This window comes from Gossypium arboreum, chromosome 11 (genome assembly GCF_025698485.1).
Source record: "Gossypium arboreum isolate Shixiya-1 chromosome 11, ASM2569848v2, whole genome shotgun sequence".
NCBI classification, from domain to species: domain Eukaryota; kingdom Viridiplantae; phylum Streptophyta; class Magnoliopsida; order Malvales; family Malvaceae; genus Gossypium; species Gossypium arboreum.
The window spans coordinates 132,669,714-132,692,869 of NC_069080.1; the positions used below are offsets into that span (position 1 = coordinate 132,669,714).

General features: G+C 33.2%; 2 protein-coding genes across 5 annotated transcripts; both read right to left on the reverse strand.

Moving 5' to 3' along the window:
* Positions 1–1,745: 1,745 nt before the first annotated feature.
* Positions 1,746–5,747, reverse strand: LOC128283623 (disease resistance protein RPP2B-like). Of its 4 annotated transcripts, XR_008274016.1 has the most exons (6): positions 5,481–5,675; positions 5,321–5,361; positions 4,488–4,728; positions 3,271–4,350; positions 2,232–3,180; positions 1,746–2,105 (listed from the first exon to the last, which is right to left on the reverse strand). XR_008274016.1 is itself a non-coding variant. In XM_053021036.1 (5 exons), exons 4-5 carry the CDS (start codon positions 4,252–4,254, stop codon positions 2,800–2,802), a joined length of 1,365 nt encoding a protein of 454 aa, XP_052876996.1. In that variant the 5' UTR covers positions 4,255–4,350; positions 4,488–4,728; positions 5,321–5,361; positions 5,621–5,747; the 3' UTR covers positions 1,746–2,799. The 4 variants fall into 4 exon arrangements, 3 of the variants coding, with proteins under 3 accessions (XP_052876996.1, XP_052876994.1, XP_052876995.1); XM_053021036.1 differs by having other exon boundaries at positions 1,746–3,180; positions 5,621–5,747; XM_053021034.1 differs by having other exon boundaries at positions 1,746–3,180.
* A 16,232-nt stretch (positions 5,748–21,979) lies between these two features.
* On the reverse strand, positions 21,980–22,595 carry LOC108472061 (disease resistance protein Roq1). The gene has a single exon (XM_017773580.2). The coding sequence runs from the start codon at positions 22,562–22,564 to the stop codon at positions 21,980–21,982; it is 585 nt and encodes a 194-aa protein (XP_017629069.1). The 5' UTR covers positions 22,565–22,595.
* Positions 22,596–23,156: the final 561 nt, after the last annotated feature.

Consider the following 23,156-nt stretch of genomic DNA (forward strand, 5'->3'; position numbering starts at 1 on the left):
AACTAAAGCACCAGGACCTGATGGCTTTTCAGTAGTCTTTTTTCAAAGATTTTGGCACATTGTGGGCAAAGATGTCGTAACTTTCTGTTTAGGAATTCTAAATGGGGGCCAAAATTTTGGCCAACTAAATTCAACAGATATAGTATTGATTCCAAAAACACAAAATCCTTCCAATCTGACAAACTTCAGACCTATTAGTTTGTGTTCGGTCCTATATAAAATTGTGGCAAAGACAATTGCCACCAGATTTGAAGCAGTAATCGGGAGATGTATTGATGCGGCCCAAAGTGCGTTTGTACCAGGACGTTTAATTTTTGATAATGTCATTCTAGCTTATGAAATCCTACACACATTTCAAAATAAACGTATAGGGAAAAAAGGATACATGGCAGTCAAACTTGATATGAGCAAGGCTCATGATAGAGTTGAGTGGAGTTTTCTGAAGGCAGTTATGTTAAAGATGGGTTTTACAAAAAATTGGGTCGAAGTCATTCTGAGATGTATTACCACAACATCCTATGTTATTAACATTAACGGTAAAAGAGGAAGAACTTTTCAGGCTTCTAGAGGCTTGCGTCAGGGAGATCCCCTTAGTCCATTTCTTTTTCTTGTATGCAGTGAGGGGCTTTCATCACTAATGAGATTGGCTGTGAAAGAAGATCTGATTAAAGGAGCAAGAGCAAGCAGGAGAGGGCCGACGATCTCCCATTTACTCTTCGCTGATGACTGCATACTTTTTGGGGAAGCAACAGACAAGGGAGCGAGGTTGTTAAAAAGAATCTTAAAGGAGTATGAGGACTGTTCTGGTAAATGCATAAATTTTAATAAATCCACAATTTTTTACAGCTCTAATACACTAGAAGGTAATAAACGCGAAATCACTACAATCCTAGGGGTGCAACGTTCATCAGATATGGAAAAATACTTGGGCCTTCCTAGTATGGTTGGTAGACGGAGAAAAGTGGCCTTTCAAAATCTAAAGGAGAAGGCTCTCTTAAGAATCAAAGGCTGGAGCACTAGATTTTTGTCCTTAGGAGGCAAGGAAGTTTTCATCAAGTTTATGTTGCAAGCAATACCGACATATGCAATGTCATGCTTTCTGCTAACTAATTCGTTCTGCAGTGAATTTGAAAAGATCATCACGAAATTTTGGTGGCAAAAGGCACATGGGAGGAAAGGCATTCACTGCTGTCAGTGGAAACATTTGTGTCAACATAAAGAAGATGGAGGAATGGGATTTAGGCGTATGGCTGATTTCAATATAGCTCTTCTAGCCAAACAGGGTTGGCGAATTCTTAACAATCCCAATACATTAGTTGCGAAAGTTTTAAAAGGCAAGTATTTTCCAGGCGGGGATTTTTTAAATTCAAGACTGGGAAACAACAGTTCATTCACTTGGAAAAGTATATGGGCTACAAAAGGTGTTTTAGCAGAGGGCCTTTGCTGGAAAGTAGGTAAGGGATTAAGGATTTCAGTTTTGAATGACGCTTGGGTACCAGATTTGCAAAATTCCAGATTATCATCTTATGTTAATAATTTAAGTGACTTTAATGTTGCTGAGTTGATTGATGATAGCAGTAGAACATGGAAAAAAGAGTGGATCAAATCTACCTTCCCGGAAGATGTAGCTGTGAAGATTTTGCGTATTCCGCTATCAGGAGAGCCTCACGATGACATTCTGGCCTGGAGGGGGGAGCCATCGGGAGAATTCACGGTCCGCAGTGCCTATAAACTATTACAGGGCATTTTAAGCATCCCTAGAGCTTATGCTTTACAAAACGACTACAAAAAATTCTACAAAAAACTTTGGCTACTCAATCTACCATCCAAGATAAAAATCACAATTTGGAAGATATTCTGGAATTATCTTCCCACATGGATTAACATGCAACTTTGCAAGCTTTCAAATGATATATGTTGCCCTTGCTGTGGAGAAGCAGCAGAAACCATGAACCATATTTTTCGGGAATACCGTGTTACACAAGCCGTATGGAAAGGTTTATCTCTTGCGGAGTTGCTTAAGATAACACATCTGGAGTTCAAAGAATGGCTTACTCGGGTTTTCGAACAGTTATCTTCACACCAGTGTAGGTTATTTTGTTGCGCTTTGTGGGCCATTTAGGGGGACAGGAACAAGAGAATACATGAAAAAACAAGAAGATCAGGCAAAGAGATAGCAGATTTTGTAAACAGATATATTTCAAAATTAGATGGAGCCAACAACAACATACCATCGTCTTTTCAGGTCGTTAAGCGCTGGGAACATCCACCAAGTCCGTTCGTGAAGATTAATTTTGATGCAGCATATGATGGCACTACTTGTCAATCGGCAGTGGGGATTGTAGCAAGGGATAGCGAAGGTACAGTTCTTTTGTCATTTTCCGAGATCTATCACCAAGTTGTATTAGCTTACGCTGCTGAAGCAATCGTTTGTAGGACAGCAGCTCGTATCGGCATCGACATGCAATGGCCACAAATCATCATCGAAGGAGATGCATTAGCGGTCATAAAGAAATGCAAGGGAAGAGACAGAGACAGATCTATAATTGGGGAATATATCCATGAAATCCAGCAGTTACTGGCCAAAAAATGAAAATATCCGGGTCGGACACAATCCACGAACAACGAATGAACTAGCACATATTCTTGCAAAGGAAACGCTAAAGAAAAAGAAAGACTTTTACCTGATCGGCAGCGTCCCTGAGTATGCTGAGAGGTTGAGGGTTATGGAAAAGGAGAGGGAACCAAACTGAAAATGAATTGGAAATATGAAGAGATCGAAATGAAGACATCATAAGGTTAGATAATCGGTCGTATTGGTATTCTGGAAGCGTCCAGCAGAAGAAAAAGGTGATCTTTCATTATGGGCTCGTTAAATCCTTTACCCACCAACCAGCTGCTCCCATCAATCTGTCTACAATCTCTACCTCGAAAAATAGATCCATCACAGCTGGTTTGTTCAGAATTTCTGCAATAGATAAATGCACTACAACTGATATCCTCATCATCCCTTGAAGCATCATTATTGATAAAAGTGCAGCAAGAAGCAACTCCAATCCATTGACTATCTTTCGGAAGGGGTATCTTAATTGAAGAGTCACTTTTTTGTTGGCTAAACCATTCTGGGATTTTACTTCCGGGCATGATAATATCAAACTTTTTTCTTGAATTTGAAAATGCCTGCAAAATAAAACACAAGTGGTTTGGTAACTAAAACCATAAATTCTCAAGTATGAGATTTTGTAAGGGAGAAAATAGAGATTAATCTACCTTAAGATGTTTTTTTAGCAGTGTTAATGCATGAATATTCTCAGCCAATTTGAAGCAGTTAATGGCTTTAACGGAAGCCTCATCCACTAAATTGCATACTTTTGATGGACTTGCAACTACTTCAAGTGAAGCACAACCATCTATACGCACATCTGCTATACTTGTTAGAAGGTCAGGCAAGAATTTAAGCTCTATGCAGTTTGATAACCCAAGCAATTTAAGGCTGCAAAGTTGAGTAAGAGCCAAAGGAATGGTGATGAAATTGTTACCCCCAAGATAAAGATAACTCAAAGAGGATAGACGATGAATATCTGCTTCACCAAGAGTGCACATGTTGCAATTTGACAAATCAAGAAACCAAAGCTTTGAGAGCCGAGTAAGAGATGCAGGTATGCTGATGGAATTGTTACCACTAAGATCAAGATTCATCAAACAGGATAGACCAGAAATATCACGTGGAATATCTCCTTCACAAAGATTGCAGTCCCTTAGATTTAGCATTCTTAATGAACTCAAACCTGACAACAAAGGCAACATCCGAGCCATGGGATTCATCCTTCCTTGGATTACCTTGAAAAGAGAAGGCAAATTTGGTCGTGACTTATTTGATGGTCCCTTGCGCCCACTGAAAGATAGAATTTTAATATTTTTCAAATGAAAAATGAAGGATGGTGGCTCTGTTATGCTTGTTTCACTCAAGTCAAGCCCTTCCAAAAACTCTACTTGCTGCAAGCTCACCGGCAAATGTTTAATTTTATAACAACCAGAAAGATCAAGAGTTTTTAAATGTTCCATTTTCCCATCAATTTCCGAAAACCTTATAAGATTTGAGCAACCTGAAAGAATTAATGTTTCAAGAGATTCCATTCCAATTTTAGTTGGAAGACTCCTAAGACTTTTGCAGTCTCTTAAATTCAAAAGTTTAAGGTTCTTAAGCACTCCAATTGATGGATGGACATCTACTAATCTGGTACAACCTTCCATAATCAAAGCTTCAAGTTTTGGTGTTGTTGTGAAGTCAGGTGTCTTGATCAGGTTTTGGGAGCCTTTGAGGTTGATCGTTTTCAACCTAAACAAGGGCTGGAAGACAATAATAAATTAGGTAGAAAACATAAAAATGCTAATTTTTGCTTCTTTTTTTTTATTATCTTGATCAAAGTTTAATAATTTTTATTAAAATAAGCTAAAACACAAGGATAATATGAGTTAGTTCTTACTCTATTTCCCTTCCATAGTTGTTCAATATGACTATATGGTAAAAGAAGGCCAACAAGATTGTCTGGCTGGAAGCTTGAAGGCAAGGATTTTAAAGGATATCCTGTTCAATCTAAAAGTCGTAGTTCATTAGAAAGATATTTGAGATCATCACAATTTGATACGCAAAGAACTTTGAGCAATCTCAAATTTTTCATCTTCGAGAAGGTATCGGCACTCAAATTGAACATCTTGCTTGATTCCCTAATAATCATGAGTAAAACAGAAATGAGCTTCAAAATATACAAAAACATTCAATATCTAAAAGCTATGTTGCACCGATATATTTTTTTTTAAGTACCCACATCCGGTACTTATATGTAATGCATATCTGAATATGGTATTGAGATATGATTATATTAGGTAATACTTTATCTGACACTTACTTTCATACTTTTAATTACCTAAGCTTAAAAAAATTAGAACTAATAATTTGATTTATGTTTGATGCACTGATGTGTAATTCTATACATTACTAGCGAAATGATGGCATTACTTGGATTTACTTTTGAAAACTGATATGTTATAGCCTAGTTCATGCTGTCATTACATCAAATATAAACCATTAACATTAGCAAAGATAATTATATTAACCGATCTTTATAGTTTCTTTTGTAAGAGTAATGTGTTTCTTTATAAATTTCATAAATATGAAATTGAAAAATTAAGTATTAAAAGTGTGTTTGGTTGGGTGAAAAAGTGAAGGGATATGAGGATGAAGTATATTTGGTAAAAAAAAAAAGTGAGAAGAAAGAAAAAGAAAGAGAGATGATCATTTATGTGTATGTTTTCCTACCATTTATTGTCGGTGATCATGCCTTCAACTGCTTCGGTAGCCTAGAAGTAATCAATAATAGACAATAAGAAGATAAAATAAATGCTCTAAATTGTATGATAAAACTTTTGAAAATATATGTGGATGTAATGTTCAAAATAGAAAATAGACGGCTCAATACCTCAGAAACAAAGTAGAAAGGATAAGTGTATGAGCATGAGGAAGGAGAAAAACAGATGAAAATTCGAGGGAAAAACAAACAACTTATGTAAGAAATTTCTGTTTTACTTTTTGGAAATGAATCCATCAGTATAATAATACCTATGAGAGGGAGTTGGTGTGGAAGTTGGGGGTAATATATGCTCTTTCCAGGAAGACTCTTAAGAAGGTGAGAGCTGATGACAAAATGGACGGTTTGTGTTTTGCCTTTTTTTCTTTACATTATTATATCTATTTTATAATTAATTGCTTCTAATATAATCGTACTTAATATTACTTAAATTTTTAGATATTATAAATTAAGTATAAAATGATATTTTTATTTGAATTATTGAATATAACTAAAATATATTAATTTATTAATTCAAATATTATAATAGAAATTTTTATATAATAATTAACTATTTTTAACATATTCAACATACGATATAGTTTTTCTTTATGTAGCTAATGCAAAGTAATATTATTCAAACTTAACATAATTGTTAACAACCTTTTGACCTATTGACAAAAGTATTATTTTGTATTTATGAGAGCTTGAATTTGATCCCAAGCAACCCCATTCCTTCCACTAAATATTAAAAAAACTTAACACAATTAACTCTAATATTAATTATGTGATAATTATAATTATTATGAATTCTATTAAAGTATAATTATTTTAAATGTATAATTATCATAACTTATATTTTATTTCAACTTTCTTTAACCAATAATTCTAAATTAAATATTACAGTTATTTTTAAATATGAATTAATAAATAGTATTCTAGTCGGTTCAAAATCGTAATTTCTTTTAAATTATAATTATTTTTAAATTTATAATTATCACAACTATTTTAATTCATTTTCTTGAATGGATAATTTTAAATTAATTATTATAATTATTTTTAAATATGAATTTGATAATATAAAAAATATATTATTCTCATGGGTTCAAAATTTTTTTTAAACTCGTTGTTATATATATATATATATATATATTACAAATTAAGTATTAAAATTGTGATTTACGTGTCAAAGCAATTCACCACCTTTGGATATTGCCTTTATCTTCGTGTTTGGTGAAGGCAACTTTTTCTTTGTTTTCTCAAATCAGATGGACCCACATCGGGGGCCATGGGCCTTTCTTTCCGAGAAGACTCCAAGAAGGTGAGAGTTGACAATTGGTGCCTACTTTAATAACATCTAATATTTACAGAGTTTTCCTTGGTTAAAATGTACCAGAAGTCCCTGTACTTTTTATTAAATTAAAATTTAATTTTTATACCATTAGTTATTAAACTATGGATAAATTTTTGTGAATATCTTCACCTTTAAAACTAAAATAAAAATAATATTTCTTTCTGGACATGGATGAAGAATTCTAAAACTAAAAAAGAAAATAATATGTTTTTCTAGACATGGATGAGGAATTCGAAAGTGATAACGACATGATGATGTATGTCGTAACCATTTTTTTTGGTAAAACGGGGTCGACTTAAATTTTGAAAATAAAAGAACGGGAGTCGCCACTAATCTTTTTTGATAAGGTGTGATCGGGTCACCTTAAATTAATCATTTTAATAAAAGTTAAAATTTATTAAAACGATAGTTTTGTCGGTCTACGAAAATCAGAAAATGAGGTCGAGAGTCGGTTATGCACGAGGGAGGATTAGCACCCTCGATACGCCCAAAAATTGGTACCTAATTGATTAATTAGTGTCTTAGTGTTGAAAATTTGAAGACTTAAAAGAATTTGAAATACGATCCCTCTTTGTATGATTGAAGAAATTAAAATGGATGTTAAAGGCTCGCTCATCCCGAAGTAAGAAAATATCATGCCCAATAAGTTAGGGCACGACATCTCATACTTTGAGACTGAGCTTGCCCTTTATTAGTACATTTTAACCTCTTTTTAAAATGATATTCGGTTAGCTAGTGTAACGCCCCAATTTCGGGAATTCTGTGAATGTTGAGAAAAATTGACAAAATTTCATGCTTTGATTTTTGTCATTTGTGAGTGAAATTATGAAATAGGACCTATGTGAAAATGTTTGAAAATGCTATAGGCTAAATTGAAGTGGCCAAATAAATAGGAGTGCAAAATAGGAGGATTTGCATGATAAACCTCCCATTTTACATGAAGTGGCCAGCCATCATGTTGTTGTAGACAAAATGTACACTTGATATCCATAATTTATGGTACAAATTGATACAAATTGATAATGGGTTAGGTAAATGTTCCATGACAATGGATTAGGTAAATATTCCATGATAATGGGTTAGGTAAATGTTTCATGATAAGAATTACATGTCTTTTGTATTAAAGAATTAAATGGATGAAATATGAAGTTTTATTAAAAGAAAAAGGGGTGAAAAGAACAAAGTTTTGTCCATCTTTGTTCATCATAGCTGAAAGTTAGAGAAGAGAAAGGAGAGGAGAAAGCTCTTGAGTATTCGGTCATTAGGAGGAGGAAAATTGAAGGTAAGTTCTTGGTACCTTTCTTTTATTTTGAGGTTCATGAGTTCTTCTTGATTCTACCTTAACTCTTGAAGTATATTTTGATTTTTGGTTGTGTTGTGAGCATTTGGTCATGAATTAAAATGAAGGAAATGGTTGTTGTTTCATGTTCTTTTGATGAAAAATGGAAGATATGTGAAGTTGAGCCAAACAAATGAGCATGCATGTGCCTTAGATGCTAAAGGGAAATCAGCTAACATGTTGTGCTTTAAAATGATGAAATGGAGATTATGCTTAAGTAAAATCATAGATATGTGATGATTGATTGGTGATATACATGTTTAAATAACAAGCATGCAAGTTAGGTGTGAAAGAGTGATTTGGTAATAAATCTGCTTGGGACAGCAGCAGTAACGTGACTTTGGAAAATCACCATAAATTGTGGAAGATGAATTAGAAGCTGAATAAATTATGTAATTAAAGCTTAATGAGTCTAGTTTCAAATGAAATAAACTAGAACATATTTTGAATTCTGTACAATGAGAAATTTGATTCGTAATGAAGAGTGGTCAGATTAGTCAAACAGTGAAACATGGGAAACTTTGAGAAAAATCTGGTATTTATTGGCTAAACCAAAAATTCTGAAAATTTTATGGATAGAAGATATATGAGTCTATTTTCAGGGAAAATTAACGGCACTTGATTTGGAGTTTCTTAGCTCCAGTTATAAATGATTTAGTGACTGTTGCTTAGGAAGACAGCTTGCAGTGAAATTATGATGAGTTGCTTATTAATTTCTTATAAGCTCACTATGATCTGTAGGTGTGGTTGGCCGAATATTGTAAGGGGTTAATATGTAGTTTGTATTTGAATAGTTAGATTAACGTGTTAGTAATCCAATTGTAGGCGGTTCGTGTGTGGATCTCGTCAACATATCGTCGCAAACAGGTGTGTAACTAACACCCTCTTTCTTAGTCTAGATCGGCAAAAGTCGAAAAGCCGAAATGTCGAAAATTGGTATTTTGTAGATTTGCGAGTGTGCGAATGCTCGTGAGGTAAATCGATTAATGTTTTTGGTAAGTTGCAATGTTTGGACTGCAAAGTGCATGATTTACGTGCCCTCGATATTTTTGGGCTTAATGGGCCAAAATTGGAATGATAGGCCAACGGCCCAATTCGGTAAGAACCCTCAGACGTGATTCTCATAGCACGTGAAAAGTAGGAATATGCATGAAAAACCCTAAAATAGATAAATTACTGAAATACCTTTAAAAGTGGAAAATTTACGCTTTTACCCTAGTAGATAAATTACCAAAATACCCCTAGGGTTAAATTGACTTAAATGCATGTCATTGTTGTTATTTATCGCATGCCATGTTGTTATTATCGATGCATGGGACTGGGATATTGACGGAGGAAGTACTGAAAGTGGCTTGTCCATGTCTTGGAGGCTTTGCCTCAATTCTTCGTTAATCGAGCAAACAAGGTTTAATCGTGGAGTGTTAAATTTGGGTGGGTTGAGCTATTCCCACATGGAGTGTATGGTGGTACGGTGGAGTGTAGTGGTTGGTGGGTTGAGTAGTCTCCCAAATGGGCTTGCATATGTTTACTTGATGTTGCATGTATTTTGAAATGGGCCTATGGGCCATCTTGTTATCTGAATAAGGGGCTAAGGCCCGGTTTATTGTAATCTGAAAGGGCTCGCCCAAGATCACTTATTACTGAATGGGCTTAGGCCAGTGGGCTTGAGCTGACTTGGGCTTTGAATGGGTTTTCCTTACACACGAGTTTCCCCAAACTCACCCTTTTATTTTCATCCACGCAGAAATCCCCAACCATAGTGGGCTTGGAGTCGTGAGGGAATTCTGAGTGGCCACCCGCTCGAAAGTTTGATTTTCTTCCGTGAACTAGACATCCTTTTAATTACGTTTGAGGTTTTGGGCTTTTAAATGTAATAAGGCCGCTTATTTATTTTTGATGGTTTTAATATGTATTACTAAGATAGGTAATACTTGTTTTAACTGTTGAATTGGATAGCTTTAGGGCGCGTTTTCAAAAACAACAGTTTATTTCAAAATAACACGACAACAAGTAAAGCTTCCGCAATGAAAGTATTTTCCAAGATTAATCACTTTTCCTAGAAATGACTTAATCAAATTGGTTTCCTAGAAATATCCATAACGTTAAGGTGTTGCAATGGCGGTATGCATGTCTAGGATTGGATCTGAAGGGAGCTTGGTACTTAAGCAGTCCGATGGACTCACCACATCTTTTCCGGTTTCCTACCTGGTGCACAGCTTCCATTCACTTTAACCTATAATGAAATTATCTTTTGAACATCAAGTACGATTTTCTGGACTTAGAATGGAATTTTTTTTTTACGTTTTTGATGTGGCACGTCGGATCCGGCCCTAACGTCTGGGCCGGGTTTGGGGTGCTACAGCTAGGGTGAACGAGGAAAGTCGAAACCCAGTAAGTTAGGGCACGTTTCCTCAAATTTTCGAACACCGAACATTGTCTTTATTTGCAAAAGATCTTATTTCGACGTATAAAAATGTCATACCCGGTAAGTTAGGGCACCGCATCTCGTATCTCCGAAAATAAGCATTTCTTTGAAACTCGTATTGCGATTTAAAAGAATATTCCGTTATTTAGGTTGAATGAGACAAATCGAAACCCAGTAAGTTAGGGCACGATTGTCTCGAATTACAAAATACGGAATATCACTTTTTACGAAAGGGTTATTTTAAGGTATAGAATAAAAGACGTTGTGTGATTTATAGTAAAATAAAAGCAAATTATGGTATTTATAATAATGTATAATAATAAGTGTGACGATGTTAATAACGATAATATGAGCAATTATAACAAGATGAAAGCAAGGCTAGTAATATGAGGATGTAAAACACGTACGTGAGGAAAATGAAGTAATCGAATTCGCAAGCAAATAAATAAAACAATGGCAAAATAAAATGACAATGATAACGATAGTAGTATATACATATATGTATTAAGGTACACACATAATAATAGAAGTAAGAAGAAATATATGAGAAAAGTATATATATACATAATAATAATACAATATTTAAAGATGCATATGCATAGCGTATATATAAAAACGTATATCGTAATATAATAAAATATATAGTATATACATGTTAGTAATAATAATAATGATGAAAGTAATAATGCAACAAAGTGATGACAATGAAAGATATAATAACAATAGTAATAATACAAAGATAATGATAATACAAAAACATTACATAAACATATATTGAAAATAGATATACATAACTAATAATATGAGCGATATATGCATACTATATATAAAGACATATACGATACATATATATATTAGAAATGGTAATAATGTAAAAAGAAGAAAAGAAACAATTAATAATATCGTATAAATATATGTTTTAAAAATAAAATAAAAATAATAATATTAAAAGCGTATACATAATATATACGTAATATATAAAATAAAGTATACATATAATATATAATATACGTAAAATATATATAGATAATACCTAAAAGGAACAAATACATGTAATACTGCTAATACATATATGTGTAACATGGAATATAATGTATATGCATACATAATCATACAAACACATTAATAAAACAATAATATTAAACTAATAGTAATATTATGTAACATATATATATATATATATATATATATATATATATATAAAGTATTAAGTGAGAACGATAAATAAAGTAACAATGACAAATTAAATGACTTAATTGAAAATAATGAACTAATAATAAAATAAATAAGTGAATAAAAATAAAAAGGGAGAATTAAAATAAATCTAATTAGGGGTTAAATTGAAATGAAAATGAAGTTAGAGATGAAAACTAAAACAGAATAAAAATACGGGGTTAAAAATGAAAATTTGCGCGAGGTTTGAGGACCAATCAAGCAAAAAACCCAATATCTGGACACGTGTCCGCATTCTAGCGAGCTGATGGGTCGGGGATTCAGTTGGAAAGCTCAACAAAATTATGGGTCAAATTTGTAAAATAGAATTGTGGGCAAAGAGACTAAATTAAAAGAATAAAAAATGCGGAAGGACCACGGGTGTAAATAGCCCATCAGATAGGAAACACGCAGATCTCTCTCAGCCGGGTCGGGTTGCACGGGTCAAAGCCTAAATAGCGTCGTTTTGGTGCCGTGAGTTTAGGCCCAAAACGGCGTCGTATTGGGTCACTATATGAGCCCAAAATTTCTTAAAAAAAATCAGTTTTCCCCTCTGCTAAAAAAAAAATAGAAACCCACTCTCTCCAATTCTCTTTCAGCCCCAGGCCTCCACTGCCAGATCGGTCGCCGTCTTCTGTGCCGTCCGCCGCTCCGGCCACCGTGTAAAATCGCCCGAGGGTAAATTTTCTTTCTTTCTTTTTCTATTTTTCTATTTGTTTAGTATATGTATGTTATTTTTACTTATATTATATGTTTATGCATATAAAGAAACTCGAAAAAAAAATGAAAAAATAAAAGAAAATCACCTTAGGTACGGGTTTGATTTCCGAGGGCTTTGGGTTTATTTTGATGTCGTTTCTCTTGTTCTTTGCTGACTAATATTGTGGTTTTTTTCGTTTTAAAGGATTGAATGCTCCTTTTTTATATATCTCAAGTTGTCCACAATACAATGGTTTCTGTCTGGCTTTTTATAGCCCTATTTCTCTACAACTTGCTTCCTAATTAATCACTCTGTTCTTCTTGCAGGTACACGGGCGGTGGATGTGACAAAGGCGGTGGAGCAGCAAGCAAGAGGTGGCAGATGGTCAGAAGGCCCTAGGTGCGGCGCACCTAGGGTTTACAATTTTTTGCTGTTCTTTGTTAGGGTTGGGGTGCTATTGGGCTTGGGTAGGCAGTTGGGTTTAGTGGGTTTTGAGCTAGGGGTTAGTTTGGGTTTTGGGTATTTGTCTTATAGGGCCCAAAATTGGGCTTGTACAATGTATGAGAAGTAACATATATATGGATATAGACAGTGTTCAAAATCAGAAAATAGATGGCTCAATACCTTAGAAACAAAGTGGAAACAATAAGTATATGAACATGAGGAAGGAGAAAAACAAATGAAATTTACAGGAAACAACAAAGGGCTCGTCTAATTTCCCACCTTTACTTTTCCAAATGAATTTATCTTCATTATAATACCAATGAAAGGGAGTCGGTAACAAATAATTCGGGGCCATATTAAAGAGTTTTTTTGCTTCAAATTTTCTACAAGTCCCTGTACTTTTTATAAATTTAAAATTTAGTCCCTACACTATTAGCAATTAAATTATAATAAGTTTTCGTTTTGGTCACTTTATTAAAGAAAATTACAATTTGGTTACTAAATTTTTCGAAATTATTTTTTTATCCCCAACTATTAAGTAACACTTTTTTATTGGCATAATAATAATTTTAGTCATCAATTGCTTTGACTGTTGGTATTGAAATAAAGGATTGCAATTTATTATCACATAGCAAAATTTTGTATTTATATTCCAACAAAATTAAAGTTTGTATACTTGATGATTTTTAACTTATCATATATTTGATACGTGAGCATGTAATGTTCTAATTTTGAAGATATGGTATGAATCACCTAGCTACTTTCCCATAATTAGATGATCCATACTCAAATTTCTCAAATATCTATCCAATATCTGAAAAATGTATGCAATATTTTTGCACATATAAACATGAGCATAAAGCATAGTGATTTTTTTTCATTTTCTTAATCTTAAAATCAATGTTGAGACATTAATCAAGACTAAACTTGTCTCTTTTAATGATATAAGTATCACCTAATCTACAATCCTACATGAAGAAGGAGAAAAACAGATCAAATTTCAAGGGAACAACGAAGATTATTGTAAGCAATTTCTCTATACATTTCCTTTTTTTTTTCTTCCAAACGAAAACGCTTAGGTGTGGAAATTGGGGGATAATAGATGAGTGATAGATGTTGTCTCCAGGAAGAATCCAAGAAAGAGTACACAAAATGGAGCTTACAGTAATTATAAGTGTTGGACGGTTTGTGTTTTACATTATCACATTTACTTTATAATTATAAAGTATTAACTAATTGTGTTTTACATGCTTAACTAGTTTCTTATGTAACATACTTCTAATTATTTTTATTTCATTAATTATATATATTTTTTATTAATTAGTGTGTAGCACCCCAAACCCGGCCCAGAAGTTATGGCCAGATCCGGCATGCCACATCAAAAACGTAAACAAAATTTCCATTCTAAGTCCAGAAAATCGTACTTGATGTTCAAAAGATTAATTCATTAAAGGTTAAAGTGAATGGAAGTCATGCACCGGTAGGAAACCGAAAAGAGGTGGTGAGTCCATCGATTGCTTAAGTACCAAGCTCCCTTCGGATCCAATCCTAGACATGCATACCGCCATTGCCACACCTTAACGTCATGGATATTTCTAGAAAACCGGTTCGATTAAGTCATTTTAGGAAAAGTGATTAATTTTGGAAAATACTTTCATTGCGTAAGCTTTGCTTGTTGTCGTGTTATTTTGAAATCAACTGTTGTTTTTGAAAACGCCCTAAAGCTATCCAATTTCAACAGTTAAAATAAGTATTACCTATCTTAGTAATACATATTAAAACCATCAAAATAAATAAGCGGCCTTATTACATTTAAAAGCCCAAAACCTCAAACGTAATTAAAAGGATGTCCAGTTCACCGAAGAAAATCAAACTTTCGAGCGGATGGCCACTCCGAATTCCCTCACGACTCCAAGCCCACTATGGTTGGGGATTTTCGCGTGGATGAAAATAAAAGGGTGAGTTTGGGAAACTCAGTGTGTAAGGAAAACCCATTCAAAGTCCAAGTCAGCTCAAGCCCATTGGGCCTAAGCCCATTCAGTAACAAGAGTGATCTTGGGCGAGCCCTTTCAGATTACAATAAACCGGGCCTTAGCCCTTATTCAGATAACAAGATGGCCCATAGGCCCATTTCAAAATACATGCAACATCAAGAAACATATGCAAGCCCATTTGGGAGACTACTCAACCCACCAACCACTACACTCCACCCGTACCAGCCATACACTCCATGTGGGAATAGCTCAACGACCCAAATTTCAACACTCCACATTCTTGACCTTTGCCTCGATTAACGATAAATTGAGGCAAAGCCTCCAATGCGTGGACAAGCCACTTTCGATGCTTCCTCGTCAATATCCCAGTCCATGCATCGATAATAACAACATGGCATGCAAGAAATAACAACAATCAAATATGCATTTAGGTCAATTTAACCCTAGGGGTATTTTGGTAATTTATCTACTAGGGGTAAAGCGTAAATTTTCTACTTTTAAAGGTATTTCAGTAATTTATCTATTTTAGGGTTTTTCATGCATATTCCTACCTTTCACGTACTAATGAAATTACGTCATCGAGGGTTCTTACCGAATTGAGCCGTTGGCCCATCATTCCAATTTTGGCCCATTAAGCCCAAAAATATCGAGGGCACGTAAATCATGCACTTTGCAGTCCAAACATTGCAGCTTACCAAAAACATTAATCGATTTACCTCACGAGCATTCGCACACTCGCAAATCTACAAAATATCGGTTTTCGGCATTTCGGCTTTTCGACTTTTGCCGATCTAGACTAAGAAAGAGGGTGTTAGTTACACACTGCTTTGCATTTATATCTTGACGAGATCCACACACTAACCGCCTACAATTGGATTACTAACACGTTAATCTAACTATTCAAATAAAAACTACGTATTAACCTCTTACAATATTCGGCCAACCACACCTACAGATCATAGTAAGCTTATAAGAAAACAATAAGCAACTCATTAACAAATTTTTGTCAATGTTTACCACATAATCATAATTTCACTGCAAGCTGTCTTCCTGAGCAACAGTCACTAAATCATTTATAACTGGAGCTACGAAACTCCAAATCAAGTTCCATTAATTTTTGATGAAAATAGACTCATATATCTTCTATTCATAAAATTTTCAGAATTTTTGGTTTAGCCAATCAATACCAGATTTTTCTCAAAGTTTCCCATGTTTCACTGTTTGACTAATCTGACCACTCTTCATTACGAATCAAATTTCTCATTCTACAGAATTCAAAATATGTTCTAGTTTATTCCATTTGAAACTAGACTCATTAAGCTTTAATTACATAATTTATGTAGCTTCTAACTCATCTCCCACAATTTATGGTGATTTTCCAAAGTCACGTTACTGCTGCTGTCCCAAGCAGATTTATTACCAAATCACTCTTTCACACCTAACTTGCATGCTTGTTATTTAAACATGTATATCACCAATCAATCATCACATATCTATGATTTTTCTTAAGTATAATCTCCATTTCATCATTTTAAAGCACAACATGTTAGCCGATTTTTCCCTTTAGCATCTAAGGCACATGCATGCTCATTTGTTTGGCTCAACTTCACCTATCTTCCATTTTTCATTAAAAGAACATGAAACAACAACCATTTTCTTCATTTTAATTCATGACTAAATGCTCACAACACAACTAAAAATCAAAATATACTTCAAGAGTTAAGGTAGAATCAAGAAGAACTCATGAACCTCAAAATAGAAGCAAGGTACCAAGAACTTACCTTCAATTTTCCTCCTCCTAATGACCGAATACTCAAGAGCTTTCTCCTCTCCTTTCTCTTCTCTAACTTTCAGCTATGATGAACAAAGATGGACAAAACTTTGTTCTTTTCACCCCTTTTTCTTTTAATAAAACTTCATATTTCATCCATTTAATTCTTTAATACAAAAGACATGAAATTCTTATCATGAAACATTTACCTAACCCATTATCATGGAACATTTACCTAACCTATTATCATGGAACATTTACCTAACCTATTATCATTGAACATTTACCTAACCTATTATCAAATTGTATCAATTTGTACCATAAATTATGGATATCAAGTGTACATTTTGTCTACAACAACATGATGGCTGGCCACTTCATGTAAAATGGGAGGTTTGTCATGCAAATCCTCCTATTTTGCACTCCTATTTATTTAGCCACTTCAATTTAATCTATAACATTTTCAAACATTTTCACATAGGTCCTATTTCATAATTTCACCCCCTTTTTCTTATGGAACAAAAATTAACTAAAATTGTCGGGTTCTATCTTAAGTTTGGGCTTTCTAGAGGCCCACTAACATAATTAAACCTATGCCAACATTCACAGGATTCCCGAAAATTGGGGCGTTACATAGTGTATTTAATTATTATTATTTAAAGATATATGATTATTTATTTAAAAATGTATATTATTTTATGTAATGTTAAATAATTAAAATATTCTATTAGACTTAACATATAATTTGGAACTTGAGTTTGACACTTTTTTTCTAATGTGATACTTATGTTATTTTTAGTCCAATCAAGTACCATATTTGACAAAAGTTATATATTTTGACACCAAAAACTAATGGTGTTAATTTTTAGTGTTCAATTTGAGTTTTAGGGTTAGTTTGATGAAAATTAATTGCTAATTATGTATTTTCATCAAATCAACTCTAAAATCTTGAATTAAATCACATCCATTGGACTGTATTTGATAAATTAAATACAAAATTAAACAAATCCATAATTAACACTAAATTTATTCTATTAACAAAATCATGAAAAATTCAAAGTTAATAATATTAGCAATTTTCATCAAATCAATTCCTGCACCGAATTAAACACTAAAAGTTAACATTGTTACTTTTGAATACCAAAATATATTTTGTCAAATACATGTAACAAATTGAACCAAAAAAAAGAGTACCACATTAAAAAAATGTCAAACTTAAGTACCAAATTATGCATTAAATCATTTTATACAAGATATTGTTTAATTATAAATTTCAATATTTAAATTAAAAAGAAAGTGTAATTCAAAGACAAATATAAAGTACAATTCAATATTTATCTAATTTTATCTACTCAAAAAGTAACATTCTTCGCTTTTTTGGTGAATTACAATAACGAGGTAAAATTCAAATAGCAATTGCGACTAATATGGCTCAAATCCAAACTACATCTTAGGGTAGTGACCATCAGACCATCACACATTAGATTCATTTTTTTCTCACTTTGTTGTTTTATTCAACAAAATTTTCTATGAAACATGAACCTTCATTTTTTTTATTCTCGGTATAATATATATATTTCATAATATTTATAATATTTTATATGTAATACTATAATTTACCACAAATATTTCATATTTATAATATTTTTATTTAATATACGAATTTGTTTAAAATAATGTGTAATGTTTAAAATTAAGAATAAAATTCTAAAATATTTTTTTATAATTTAATATTTATATTTATCAAATAATGTAATTATATTTCAAGTATAACACCCACCATTGAAACAACACTTCCCAAGCTTTCCAAGAAAGAATCAACTTCATTGCACCAACAACAATTGATGGAACCATTAACTGTTAGAATACCCCGATCCCTTAAAAAACCATTTTGAAGGTATAACTTTCTGGAATAACAGCAGAAATATGGTTTAGTCAATATGGGATCTTTTGTTAGCAGGAATTGAATCCATTTAAGTAGTGTTAAGGACCTATATAGACTACAAAATGTAGCTATATAAATACCAGTTAAGCAACACAAAAACAGAGTACAAGTTCACATGGCGTTAGACGTCAAAGATAAAAATTTTCCAATTAATTAAAAGAGTATACTTTATATTCATATTTGAATAAGTGTTAAAAATAAATGTCTAAACATAAATACTTTATAAAAGATATAAAGTAAAGAGTTGGAATAATATTATTTGTACTTGAAGCCATGAAATTTAAATGGTACTTTTATTAAAAGGAATTAAACCTATTTAAGTGCTATCTACTGATCCATGGTTGTGAGCAGAGTGTTGGTGGATGTGTTCAAAATTTGGTGAAGATTGAGTGGTATGGCGCTGCAACTCTTTTGTTTCTTCCAAATCTTTCTCATACACTATTCTAACACCACACTTCTTCACCTTAGCATCCCATGCAAATGGATATGTGAAAGACACCTCAAGCTCATCGCTTTTCTGATCTAAGCGATCTGTTACCTGTAAATTATTGGTTTCACAATGACCATATTTATCCTCCATGGAAATTGGATATAGTGCCTCACGCGACCAATAATGAAGAAAAAGGTGATCTTTCATTATGGGCACGTCATTACCCACCGCCCAGCCGCTACTATAAATCTGTCTACAATTTCTACCTCGAAAAATAGATCCATCACAGCTGGCTTGTTCAGAATTTCTGCAATAGATAAATGCACTACAACCGATAGTCTCATCCCTTGAAGCATCATTATTGATAAAAATGCAGCAAGAAGCAACTCCAATCCATTGACTATCTTTCGGAAGGGGTATCTTAATTGAAGAGTCACTTTTTTGTTGGCTAAACCATTCTGGAATTTCACTTCCGGACATAATAATAGAAAACATTTTTCTTGAATTTGCAAATGCCTGCAAAATAAAACACAAGTCGTTTGGTAACTAAAACCATAAATTCTCAAGCATGAGATTTTGTAAGGGAGAAAATAGAGATTAATCGACCTTAAGATGTTTTCTCAGCAGTGTTGATGCATTGATATTCTCAGCCAATTTGAAGCAGTTAATGGAATAAACGATAGCCTCATCCACTAAGTTGCATACTTTTGATGGACTTGCAACTACTTCAAGTGAAGCACAACCATCTATTTGCACATCTGCTATACTTGTTAGAGGCTCAGGCAACGATTTAAGCATCTTGCAATTTGATAATACAAGCAATTCAAGCCAGCTAAGTTGAGTAAGAGCCAAAGGAATGGTGATGAAATTGTTACCCTTAAGATAAAGATGACTCAAAGAGGAGAGACCATGAATATCTGCTCACCAAGAGTGCACATGTTGCAATTTGACAAATCAAGAAACCAAAGCTTCGAGAGCCGAGTAAGAGATGCAGGTATGCTGATGAAATTGTTACCACTAAGATCAAGAATCGTCAAACAGGATAGACCAGAAAAATCACGTGGAATATCTCCTTCACAAAGATTGCAGTCCCTTAGATTTAGGCTTCTTAATGAACTCAAACCTGACAACAAAGGCAACATCCGAGCCATGGGATTCGTCCTTCTTCCTTGGATTACCTTGAAAAGAGAAGGCGAATTTGGTCATGACTTATACGATGGTCCCTTGCGCCCATTGAAAGATAGAATTTTAAGATTTTTCAAATGAAAAATGAAGGATGGTGGCTCTGTTATGCTTGTTTCACTCAAGTCAAGCTTTTCCAAAAACTCTATTTGCTGCAAGTTCACTGGCAAATATTCAATTTTATAACAACTAGAAAGATCAAGAGTTTTTAGATGTTCCATTTTCCCATCAATCTCCGGAAACCTTACAAGATTTGAGCAACCTGAAAGAATTAATGTTTCAAGAGATTCCATTCCAATTCTGGTTGAAAGATTCCTAAGACTTTTGCAGTCTCTTAAATTCAAAAGTTTAAGCATCTTAAGCACTCCGATTGATGGATGGACATTTACTAATCTGGTACAACCTTCCATAATCAAAGCTTCAAGTTTTGGTACTGTTGTGAAGTCTGGTGTCTAGATCAGGTTTTGGGACCCTTTAAGGTCGATCATTTTCAACTTATACAGTGGCTGTTGAAGACAATAATAAATTAGACAGAAAACAGAATAGTGCTAATTTTTATTTTCTTTACCTTCATCAAAGTTTAATTATTTGTATTAAAATGAGCTAAAACGATGAGTTAATTCTTATTCTATTTCCCTTCCATAGTTGTTCAATGTGATTATATGGTAAAAGAAGTGGTCACAAGGTTGTCTGGTTGGAAGCTTGAAGGTAAGTATCTTAAAGTACACCCTTTCTAATCTAAAAGCCGTAGTTCATTGGAAAGATATTTGAGATCATCACAATTTGATAGGCAAAGCACTTTGAGCAATCTCAAGTTTTTTATCTTTGAGAAAGTATCTGCACTCAAATTGAGTATCTTGCTCGATTCCCTAATAACCATGAGCAAAACAATAATAAGCTTCAAAATATACAAAGATATTCAATATCTAAAAGTTATGTTGCATCTCAATATTGTTTTTTTTTTGAAGTAGTTGTATCAAATACTTATATCTTGTGCATAGCCAAAATATTGATATGTATTGTTATTACATCTAAAAATTAAGAATTAAGGAGGTGTTTAGTTGAGTGGAAAAGTGAAGGGATATAAGAATGGAGTTAGAAAAAATAATAACAATATTAATAGTACATATTGATAAATTTATATGTATGTTTTCTTACCTTTTATTGTCGATGATCATACCTTCAATCACTTCAGTAGCCTAAAAGTAATTAAGAATAGACAATAAGAAAACAAAATAAATTATCCAATAAAACTTTTGAAAATTTATGTACATGTTCAACATTATCACAATCTCTTTGTTGAAATATAGTAATTCAATAAAATTTAACACTTATATTACAAATCATTATTAATATTTCTCATCAACAAATGGAAATTATTTTAAAGTTACTCAATGTCACTTAAGGATGGATAGCTAAACCAATTAAACTAAGATTTAGATTTACATCATATATTGATAAAAAGAAAATTTTGCATGTAATTTTTGTTAAATAATTTACCGTGTTTTTTGTTAGGATATGATGGACATCTCTTTCCTTCCACAATCTACAACGTTTTCCAAGTTCATTAACACATTTTTCTTCCCATTTCTTGCAACAAGGCATGCATCCACAAATATTGATTATCATCATCAATTTTTACGAGAGATTTCTTAATGAGAACATCGATTCCAATATCTAGGAAGAAGCCACAACCATCCAATTCTTCCGTTACCAAATCTTTCTTCTTCATATTGAAAAAGCAAGCTATATCTAGAAATATATTCTTTTCCTTTTCTTCCAATCCATCAAAACTGATTCTGAGTGTGTCAAGAATTTCTTTGTTAGAATCTTGTTTAAGATCTTTCGATTGCACTTCTCCAGTGAGCTAAATCTCTACCGTACAAAAAAGAACCCAAGACTTCAAGAGCTAACGGGAGACCACCAGCATAACGTACAACTTGTTTAGAGAGCTCAATGAAATCATCTTTTGGTACTGTATCACTATCAAAAGCTTTCAAATTGAAAAGCGTACATGCATCATTTGGATTCAGTGTTGTAGGTTTATACACATCATTGATTCGATAAGATCGGAGCAAATGTTCATCTCTTGTTGTTACAATGATCCTACTCCCTATATTGAACCAATCATGCCTTCCAACCAAGCATTTCAAGTGTTGTACGTTATCAACATCATCAAGAACAACAAGAACCTTTTTACTGGATAACCTATGGCTAATTATGGCATTCCCTTCATGAACATTGAAAAAATTGAAACATTCATCTGGCAAGATTTGAGAAATAAGTTGTTTCTGTAAAGAAACAAGTCCATGTTTGTTTGAAACTTCCCAAATATCAGCAAGAAAACATTTACCTTCAAAATGAGGTAACATTTGAGTGTAAGCAACTTTTGCAAGAGTTGTTTTACCGATGCCACCCATTCCGCAAATTCCTATAATGCGGACATCGTCTTCCCCAGTATTTATTTTCGAATACAACTCCTCCAAACGTAAACTAATTCCAACCAACTCATCATGAGCAATCGGATATGTCTGACATAACTTTGCTGATATCTTCTTAACAACGTCTCCAATAAACTCTGATTCGTGCCTACAATGAAATTAAAATCCGATATGCACTCTTTGATTTTTAGTTGAGTGAATCATGAAGGATAATATGGTTGGAAGCAAACAAAAAGCATGAATAAGACAGTAAGATATATTATAGCATCAAAATACACAACTTGCTCGTTAGTTGAAATATGGGGATTCTTAATTAAACACAAAATTATAAAAATTAACATGCAATCCAATAAAAAAACAATTTTGTAGTCTTTAAAATTAGGAAATAGAGAAGAAAAGAAAGAAATACCTATTATTTAAAGTCAATCCCCGTTTTTCAAAATAAAAATAGTTTCAACAGTGTGAAAATTGCGGGATGATAGATGAGTGATAGATGTTGTCTCCAGGAAGAATCCAAGAAAGAGTCCACAAAAAATGGACGGTTTGTGTTTTACATTATCATATTTACTTT